The sequence below is a fragment of the Rhinopithecus bieti genome, unplaced genomic scaffold (genome assembly GCF_001698545.2).
Source record: "Rhinopithecus bieti isolate Rb0 unplaced genomic scaffold, ASM169854v2 scaffold_4967, whole genome shotgun sequence".
NCBI classification, from domain to species: domain Eukaryota; kingdom Metazoa; phylum Chordata; class Mammalia; order Primates; family Cercopithecidae; genus Rhinopithecus; species Rhinopithecus bieti.
The window spans coordinates 845544-856060 of record NW_016804726.1 but is presented as its reverse complement, the minus strand read 5'-3'; the positions used below and the strand labels follow the sequence as shown (position 1 = coordinate 856060).

At 43.9% G+C, this 10517-nt stretch overlaps 1 protein-coding gene across 9 annotated transcripts in view; it reads right to left on the bottom strand.

Moving 5' to 3' along the window:
* XPNPEP3 (X-prolyl aminopeptidase 3) overlaps window positions 1–10517 on the bottom strand; it is a 78594-nt gene that overhangs the window by 20634 nt on the left and 47443 nt on the right. For 8 of the 9 annotated variants that reach the window (XM_017870265.1, XM_017870264.1, XM_017870270.1 and 5 more), the window contains 2 exons: window positions 4197–4259; window positions 2611–2724 (listed from right to left, as the gene is read on the bottom strand). In XM_017870265.1, the coding sequence (XP_017725754.1) occupies window positions 2611–2724; window positions 4197–4259 (177 nt within the window). The remainder of the gene's footprint in view (window positions 1–2610; window positions 2725–4196; window positions 4260–10517) is intronic. The other variant, XM_017870266.1, reaches the window with a different exon arrangement.

Below are 10517 nucleotides of genomic sequence, written 5' to 3'. Positions count from 1 at the left end.
TATTTTTTAGTAGAGACGGGGTTTCACCGTGTTAGCCAGGATGGTCTCGATCTCCTGACATCGTGATCCACCCGTCTCGGCCTCCCAAAGTGCTGGTATTACAGGCTTGAGCCTCCGTGCCCGGCCTATTATCGTTTTTTTAAAGAAAAAACACCCCATATGCTTTTGCTTTGTTGGTATATGAAAAAAGAAAAAAATAATCCTATATACGTTGGTATGCTGGGCCTTATTCAAACACAGCCACCCTTAAACATTTAACCTTGGAATATCAATTCCCTCTTTTTTTTTTTTTTTTTTCGAGACAGAGTCTTGCTCTGTCGCCCAGGCTGGAGTGCAGTGGTGTGATGTCAGCTCACTGCAACCTCCGCCTTCTGGGTTCAAGCGATTCTCCTGCCTCAGTCTTCCAAGTAGCTGGGACTACAGGCACACGCCACCACGCCTGGCTAACTCTGTTGGCCAGGATGGTATCGATCTCTTGACCTCGTGATCCGCCCGCCTCAGCCTCCCAAAGTGCTGGAATTACAGGCATGAGCCACCGTGTCAGGCCCCACTCCCCTTTTGCTCTCCATCATAATACATGTGGGGAAAGAAGAAAACTTTAAGTATATCTCTAACTTTCTAATTGTCATGTTATGCTGAAATTACCTCTCTATGCCCGTGAAGACAGAGTATATATTATTCATATCTAAGTAAGTACAACATTTCACAAACAGTAGAATAATGAGTAAATAACATATAGTAACGGCAACTTAAAATAATGGATGTGATTTTTCGTTTTTGGTAAAAGATGGAATAAATTTCTGCTAGTAAGCAACTAAATCCTGGATAAAATGTATTTTATGAAATGTTGACATTTTTTTTGAGATGGAGTCTTGCTCTATTGCCCAGAGCTGGAGTGTAGTGGTGCAACCTCAGCTCACTGCAATCTCTGCCTCCCAGGTTCAAGTGATTCTCCTGCCTCAGCCTCCCGAGTAGCTGGGACTACAGGCATGCGCCACCATGCCCAGCTAATTTTTTTATTTTTAGTAGACAGGGTTTCACCATGCTGGCCAGGATGGTCGTGAACTCCTGGCTTCAAGTGATCTACCTGCCTTAGCCTCCCAAAGTACTGGGATTACAGGCATGAGCCACTGTGTCTGGCCTGTATTTTATTTTTTGTTTGAAGACAGGGTCTTGCTCTGTTGCCCAGGCTGGAGTGCAGTGGCGTGATCACAGCTCACTGCAACCTTGAACTCCTCAGGCTCAGATGATCCTTCTCACCTTAGCCTCCCAAGTAACTGGGACTATAGGCATGTGCCATCATGCCTGGTTCATTTTTGTATTTTTTTGTAGAGAGAGGGTTTCACTATGTTGCCCAGGCCAGTCTCGAACTCCTGCGTTCAAGGTATCTGCCTGCTTTGACCTCCCAAAGTGCTGGGATTACAGATGTTAGCCACCTCACCCAGCCTATGATATTTATGAGTTAAAAAAAATTCCTCCAAACTACATATAGAGTATACAATTTGTATAGAGTTTATAAACAAGCAGTAGCTAATTAATACTGTTTGGGGAGTCCTATGTATGTAATACAACTATTTCTTAAAAGTCAAGGGAAAAACAAAATTTAGGTTACCAGTTACCTTTGAGGAAGTGGGATGGGACAGCGTAAGGGTAGGTGTGCTTTATTGCTACTGTTCTAGCTCTAAAATTGACTGCCTGGTTTATGGGTAATTTTCGTTTTTGTTTTTTTAAATTATGCTATATAATTTACATGTTTCCTATATTTTTTTCTTTTGGATTTATTGAATACCAAATCAGTAAAGAAATGGACTTAGTAAAGGAATACACAATTCCTTCACTTGTATAGTCACATGGGAAGAAAATCATAGAAGATATGTTCCCTCACAGCTAACAGCCATTTCTTAAAGTCTTTCTGCCCAGAAAATCCGCTTGGCTCACTGTTGTTGCTGCAAGTCCTTAGAGAATGAGAGTTATAGCGAAATGAGCAGAGGCTTTAGAGTAGAATACTTGGCTCTGCACTAATACGTTGTTTAAGGTTTTTAAACATTTAAATATTTATTTATTTATTTAGAGACAGAGTCTTGCTCCGTAGCCCAGGCTGGGGCGCTGGAGTACAGTGGTATGATCTCGGCTTACTACAACTTATGCCTCCCGGGCTCAAGCAATTCTCCTGCCTCAGCCTCCAGAGTAGCTGGGATTACAAGCACGTGCCACCACACCTGGCTAATTTTTGTAGTTTTAGTAGAGACGTGTTTCACCATCTTGGCCAGGCTGGTCTCGAACTCCTGACCTCAAGTGATTCACCTGCCTTGGCCTCTCAAAGTACTAGGATTACAGGCCTGAGCCACCACACCTGGCCTATGTTGCTTTATTTTTTAAAGTTCATTTTCCTCATCTATTAAAAAGTCGTATTAATATTTGCTCCTTTCTAACATAGCTAATTTAAGGATAAAATGAGATAATGTCTGTAAAACCATTTATAAGCAATAAAATACTTTTAAAATGTCAGCTAATTTGTGAAAGCTGAAGGTTAGGGGACCATGAGGTTAGCAGGTTTTCTACTAGAGTATCTGGACCTAGTGGGAGTAGCACTGAGGGCATTTCACATACCTTGATGAGTTGATTATTCTTCACATAGTGCAAAGTGTTTGACCGATTACCACCAGCCACCACAGGTGGATAGGCTAAGATGTCTGCACCACGAGCCCGGCATTCAAATTCAAACTGTGAAAAACAACAGCAAGGTATGACTCAAAGGGTTTCTGTAGGGCTGCCCCAGCCCAGGCTCTCTTCAACAGCCCATACCTCCATACCAGTACTTATCTTAAGTCATTACTGGAAAACTATTCATCATACCTAACCAAACCTTTTATGCTGTAATTTCAGTCCATTTCTTTTATTCTAACCCCATGTACTATAATCTATGTTAAGTATACTCTTTTATTCCCATAAATCCTGTTATTTCAACCCTATTATTAAATCTGTTCTTTTTTCTTTAGTGTTCTCTAAATTTCTTATAATTTTCAAATTAAGTCCAGAAGACAGAAAACTATGATGAAGGCTGAGCCTTGAAATACAATCATGTAAGGTTACTATTTGTTTATTCTTATTTAGCTAAACACTGAAATGTGACTTAAATTTTTAACAACAGGTCTAAATTACTAATTCCAATCTTTCAAATAGCTACGAATCTAAATGCTCTGGAAAAGTGAAAAAGGATGCTAGGAAAATTGCAGTCCTACTAATTTCACTATGTTCTAGGATACAGGATGGAGCTGGAGGTTGGTGAGTATCTGCTACTATCTACAGCACTTTCTCAACCTCTATTTTTTTTTTTTTGAGACACGATATTGCTCTGTCACCCAGGCTGGAGTGCAGTGGGGCAATCATAGTTCACTATAGCCTGAATCTTCCAGGCTCAAGTCATCCATCCACCTCAGCCTCCAGAGTAACTGGACTATAGGTATGTTACCATGCCCAACTAATTTTTTTAAATTTTTTGTAGAGATGAGGTCTCAGTATGTTGCCCAGGCTGGTCTCGAACTCCTGGGCTCAAGTGATCCTCCCATCTCAGCCTCCCAAATTTTACAGGCATGTGCCACCACGCCTGTCCTCAGCCTTTTTTTTTTGAGACAGTCTTGCTCTGTTGCCCAGGCTGGAGTGCAGTGGCATGATCTTGGCTCACTGCAACCTGTGCCTCCCAGGTTTAAGTGATTCTCGTGTCTCAGCCACCTGACTAGCTGGGATTACAGACATATGTTACCACACCCAGCTAGTTTTTGTATTTTTAGTAGAGATGGGGTTTTGCCATGTTGGCCAGGATGGTCTCGAACTCCTGGCCTCAAGTGATTCGCTTGCCTTGGCCTCCCACAGTGCTGGCATTACAGGCATGAGCTCCACGCCCAGCCCTCAGCCTCTTTTTGACATTGACCTAAACAGTATTACTTTTGTCACCTCGCATTGCTAAATGTTCCCTTCATCATCATCTGTTCTACTTCGCAATTTTCTTCCTTTAATTGTAACACAGTATATTTTAGACTTAAAAATGACCAGTGATATTTCAGAAACAAATACTCTCCAATGACATGCTAGTCATCACTATCATGAAAGCAAATTGCACTACCATTTCTGCAAATCAAATTACTTTATTATATTCACCTCCAACAAGACAGTGAAGCTAACCATCTGAATCTCACCTTAGCATAAAGAAAGCCTTCTTCCACAGGGGCTTTACTGGCAAACATGGTTTCTATGAAAGCCTGCAAAGAGAAAGGAGGATGAAAAGAACATGATCTCATTCTATGTTGCTTACTCGAACATTCAAAATACTGGAGCTCAGGCCGGGCGCGGTGGCTCAAGCCTGTAATCCCAGCACTTTGGGAGGCCGAGACGGGCGGATCACAAGGTCAGGAGATCGAGACCATCCTGGCTAACACGGTGAAACCCCGTCTCTACTAAAAATACAAAAACTAGCCGGGCGAGGTGGCGGGCGCCTGTAGTCCCAGCTACACCGGAGGCTGAGGCAGGAGAATGGCGGGAACCCGGGAGGCGGAGCTTGCAGTGAGCTGAGATCCGGCCACTGCACTCCAGTCCGGGTGACAGAGCGAGACTCCGCCTCAAAAAAAAAAAAAAAAAAAAAAAAAAAAAAAAAACTACTGGAGCTCAAATGAAAAGCACCTTTCCCCACAATTTTGTCAGCCTGAAGTTGTGACTTACTGGGGATAATAATATAGATTTCTGAAAGGAAAACATTTTGCTTTGATGTGAATGTGTCCCCTCCAAAATTCACGCTGCAATTTAATCCCCATTGGGGTGATAGTAAGAAGTGGGGCCTTTTGGGTAGTGATTAAATCTTGAGGGTTCTGCCCTCATAGATGGGATTAGTGACCTTATAAAGGGGCTTGGGGGAGTGAGTTTGGCCCCTCTTGGTTTTCTGTCCCTTCTGCCATATGAGGATACCTAGAGGGTGTCATCTATCAGGAATGTCCCTTCACCAGACACTGAATCTGCTGGCACCTTGACCTTGAACTTCCCAGCCTCCAGAACTTCGAGGAAATACATTTCTATTGCTTATAAATTATCCAATCTCAGGTACTTTGTAATAGCAGCACATACTAAGATACACATTTGTTATTTACATAACAAAATGCCTCAATGGCCCCATGTATGAAATTATGGATTGAATGGTCTAGTCTACATCAAGGTTTCCCAACCTCAGTACTACTGACATTTGGGACCAGAAAATTCCTCGTGGGAGAGCTGTCCTGTTCTATATAGGATGCCAGAAGCATTCCCAATTGTGACAACAGGACATTACCAAAATGCTCCCCAGGGGACAAAACTGCTCCCCAGCGAAAACCACTGGCCTATAGTATAAGTACTTTTATTAATTCTCTGTGATAACCACACCATATGTGTGTGCATTTTTTTTTTTTTTGAGACAAGAGTCTCACTCCATCCCGTAGGTTGGAGTGCAATGGAGTGATCAGAACTCACTGCAGCCTCAAACTCCTGTACTCAAGTGATCCTCCCACCTTACCCTTCTAAGTAGCTGGGACTACAGGTGCACGCCACCATGCCCGGCTAATTTTTAAATTTTTTGTAATTTTTAATTTTTTCAGCCTCCTAGGGTGGCTCACACCTGTAACCCAGCACTTCAGGACGCTGAGGTGAGAGGATCGCTTGAGCTCAGGAGCTCGAGACCGGCCTGGACAATATAGTGAAACACTATCTCTCTAAAGAAAACAAACAAACAAACAAATAGGCCGGATGTCATGGCTCACGCCTGTAATCCTAGCACTTTGGGAGGCTGAGGCGGGTAGATCATGAGGTGAAGAGTTTGAATCCAGTCTGTCCAACATAGGGAAACCCCACCTCTACTAAAAATACAAAAAATCAGCTGGATGTGGTGGTGTGGACCTGTAATCCCAGCTACTCAGGAGGCTGGGACAGGAGAATCACATGAACCAGGAGGCAGAGGTTGCAGTGAGCCAAGATCGCGCCACTGCGCTCCAGCCCGGGCCACAGTGCAAGACTCTGTCTAAAAAAAAAGAAAACATGAAAACATTTCTTAGTATGAGGTAATGGCATTGCCAAAATGCCCAGTAGAGTAAAAGCAAGTGGGGCAATGGTGGGAATATTTGCATGGCTTGCTCCCTCTAGATTCAAATCTTTCCTCAAATGTTACCTCCTCATAGAGGCCCTTCCTGACTATCCCATCTAAATTAGCACCTTCCATCACATTTCATCCCCCTTCACTGCTTTGTTTTTCTTCATAGCATTTAATTCCACATGACTTCATGTCGTTTGTTTACTGTCTCTCCTCCACCAGAATATAACTGTGGAGAGTGAGCGTGGATAGTCTATTGTGCTCACTAACGTATCTTCAGAACCTAGAGCAGTGCCTGGCACATAGTTGGTACTCAGTAAATATCTGCTGGATAATGAGCAATTAAAATCAATTAAAGGGGCCGGGTGTGGTGGCTCATGCTTGTGATCCCAGCACTTTGGGAGGCCCAGGCGGCGGATCACAAGGTCGGGAGATTGAGATGATCCTGGCTAACATAGTGAAACACAGTCTCTACTAAAATACAAAAAAATTAGCTGGGCGTGGTGGCAGGCACCTGTAGTCCTAGTTACTTGAGAGGCTGAGGCAGGAGAATCGCTTGAACCTGGGAGGTGGAGGTTGCAGTAAGCCAAGATCATGCCGCTGCACTCCAGGCTGGGCGACAGAGCGAGACTCCATTTCAAAAAAAAAAAAAAAAATTAAACAACTGGGTGTGCTGGCTCACGCCTGTAATCCCAGCACTTTGGGAGGCTGAGGCAGGTAGATCACTTGTGGGCAGGAGTTTGAGACCAGCTTGGCCAACATGGCGAAACCCTGCTGTCTCCACTAAAAATACAAAAAATTAGCTGGGCATAGTGGTGGGCACCTGTAATCCCAGCTGCTCAGGAGGCTGAGGTAGGAGAATCACTTGTACCCGGAGAGTGGAGGTGGCAGTAAGCTGAGATTGCAACAGTGCACTCCAGCCTGGGTGCCACAGCAAGACTCCGTCTCAAAAAAAATAAAAACATAAATTAAAGGACACTTGCACACACAATCACAAATACTGACAAATAACTTATTCAGCACCATATTTTTAGCATGAAACATAAAAAATATGGCAGTCCTAGTGGCTTCACTCACTCAAAAGAGGGATTTGTCTTTTTATTAATTTTGCTTTTAACCCTTCTTGCCTGGCATAGATAATTGTTGATGTCATGGCTTAAAAAAATTTTTTTTAAGAGATGGGGTCTTGCTATGTTGCCCACACTGGAGGGCAGTGGCTATTCATAGGCACAATCATGGTGCACTACTGCCTTGAACTCCTGGGCTCAAGCGATCCTTCTGCTTCAGCCTCCTGAGTAGCTGGGACTATAGGTGCACACCATTGTGCCAGGACAGTCGTGACTCTTTCAAACCGTTATGTAGACTCAGGAGGATAGAAAAATTCCTCTTCCTTCCTAGGTGATCAAATGCCTAATCTTGCTTTGCTTCTTTTTGTAATGAATGTGCCTCCTATGAGTCAATTTCTTTACAGAGCATTCCAGGTACACATGATACACAGTTCAAATGCTACCTACCCTTACTATATGCTTGATGTCCTTCCAGTAAAGATCAAGAGTTAGACTTTATGATTGGCACTTCTTAAGATTGTCTTGTCACAACGTAGTCCGCACTCCCAATAAAGATTTAACACTCTTACTTCACTAAGTGCTACCTGAATGTATTTTGACTGTTAAAAAATGTAAAATGGGCTTTCTTTGCATTTCACCCTGCATCTCATAATCAGAACACATCATAAATGAACACTGTAAATCTAATGGAGAAGGGAGAGTAGAGAGAAAAAGCATTTCACAAACCATTTCATGAAAGGTGTGTGTGTGTGTGTGTGTGTGTGAGTGACAGAGAGAGATGGGGAGAGGCAGCCCTTAACATTGTCCCATGGATCGTTTCTTAGCTTCCTTATTTTAAAAATCAGTGGCCAGGCGCAGTGGCGCAAGCCTGTAATCCCAGCACTTTGGGAGGCCGAGACGGGCAGATCACGAGGTCAGGAGATCGAGACCATCCTGGCTAACACGGTGAAACCCTGTCTCTACTAAAAAAAAAATACAAAAAACTAGCTGGGTGAGGTGGCAGGCGCCTGTAGTCCCAGCTACTCAGGAGGCTGAGGCAGGAGAATGGCGTAAACCCAGGAGGCGGAGCTTGCAGTGAGCTGAGATCCGGCCACTGCACCCCAGCCTGGGCGACAGAGCGAGACTCTGTCTCAAAAAAAAAAAAAATCAGTGATTTGAGGCCGAGCGCAGTGGCTCATACCTGTAATTCCAGCACTTTGGGAGGCTGAGGCAGGTGGATAACGAGGTGAGGAGTTCCAGACCTGCCTGGCCAAAATGGTGAAACTCTCTCTCTACTAAAAATACAAAACTTAGCCGGGCATGGTGGCAGGCACCTGTAATTCCAGTTACTCGGGAAGCTGAGGCAAAGAATTGCTTGAACGCGGGAGGCGGAGGTTGCAGTGAACCTAGATCGCACCACTGCATTCCAGCCTGGGTGGGCTACAGAGTAAGACTCTATCTTAAATAAATAAAAGGAATGGTTAAGGAAAACAAGAATGTTTAACTTTGGAAGACTAAAGGTAGAATATAAAGAAGCAGGCCTCAAATGTTTGTGTGCTATTATGCTATGAGGCTTAATTCCAGCAGGTCTGAAATTAGCCTGAGCTGTTTTGCTAAAGTTCTGTATGACACTAATTCTGGTCAAGGCCTGAAGCATACTGATAAACAGTGTTGCAGGGAGTTTCAGAGCAGTTTGTATTAGCTTGTCAGTACTTGATAACAGATCAATGCTTTGTATTGGGTCTCCATGAGCTCGCCAGAGGGCTTTACTGTTACATAGCAGGGATATGCCTATGTGACCAAAATCAGAAATCCTAAGTGAGATTCCATTTTAGGCTCTTGGGTTCTGAGGTGTTCTGGGCATTCGTCACTGGTTCCTGGTCTGTGAGAGAACCACCAAGCCCTTACCTAGGGAGAAAAACAAGAGCCTGCACCTGGCTTCTCCAGACTCCTTGCTGTGAGACAGCCACAGGCTGTGATACGTATCTTTAACTTTAATGCAGTTGCTCTATGAAACCTTTCTCCTGTAATGACTGTGTATTTGTAAGCACTGTCTCTGGGTCTTCTCTAACAATTGAACTCTAACTGCCACTTAGAAGTAGGAATGTTGGCCAGGCGCGGTGGCTCACACCTGTAATCTCAACACTTTGGGAGGCAGAGGCAGGCGGATGATGAGGTCAGGAGTTTGAAACCAGCCTGACCAACATGGTAAAACCCCATCTTTGCTAAAAATACAAAAATTAGCCAGGAGTGGTGGTAGGCGCCTGCAATCCCAGCTACTTGGGAGGCTGAGGCAGGAGAATCGCTTGAACCCTGGAGGCAGAGTTTGCAGTGAGCAGAGATTGCGCCAATGCACTCCAGCCTGGGTGACAGAGAGAGACTGTCTCAAAACAAAACAAAACAAAAACCAAAACAAAGTAAGGAAAAGTAAGGAATGTTTAGAAGACAACTAATTCATTCTTGTTTTTTCACTGAGATAAAATTCACATCATATAAATTAACCAATAAAGTGAGCAACCTAGTGACATTTAGTAAATTCACAATGTTTTGCAACCACCACCTCTCTCTAGGTCCAAAACATTTTCATCACCAGAAAAGAAAATCCCTTACCCATTAAGTAGTTAATTTCTGTTCTCCTCTCACCCTATTCCCTGCTTTTTGTCTCTACGGGTTTACCTGTTCTGGATAGTTCATATAAATGGAGTCATACAGGCGGGCGCAGTGGCTCACGCCTGTAGTCCCAGCACTTTGGGTGGACTGCTTGAGTCCAGCAGTTCGAAACCAGCCTCAGCAACATGGTGAAACTCAGTATTTACAAAAAATACAAAAATTAGCCAGGCGTGGTAGCGCGAGTAGCTCCGCCTCTCAAGTAGCTGGGCCTATAGGCATGAGCCACTGTACTGGCCTGTTGTTGAACTGTAAGAGTTCCTTAAATAGGCCAGGCGCGGTGGCTCATGCCTGTAATCCCAGCACTTTGGGAGGCTGAGGCGGGGGGAGGGTGTGGATCACCTGAGGTTGGGAGTTCGAGACCAGCCTGACCAACATGGAGAAACCCCATCTCTACTAAATATATAAAAATTAGCCAGGCGTGGTGGCAGACACCTGTAGTCACAGCTACTTGGGAGGCTGAGGCAAGAGAATTGCTTGAACCTGGGAGGCGGAGGTTGCAGTGGGCCAAGATCAGGCCACTGCACTCCAGCTTGGCTGACAAGAGTGAAACTCCATCTCAAAAAAAAAAAAAGTTCTTTAAATATTCTAGACACTAGTAAAACCTTATCAGATACATGATTTGCAAATATTTTCTCTCATTCCGTTTTTTCACTTTCTTTTTTTTTTTTTTTTTTTTGAGACGGGGTCTCGCT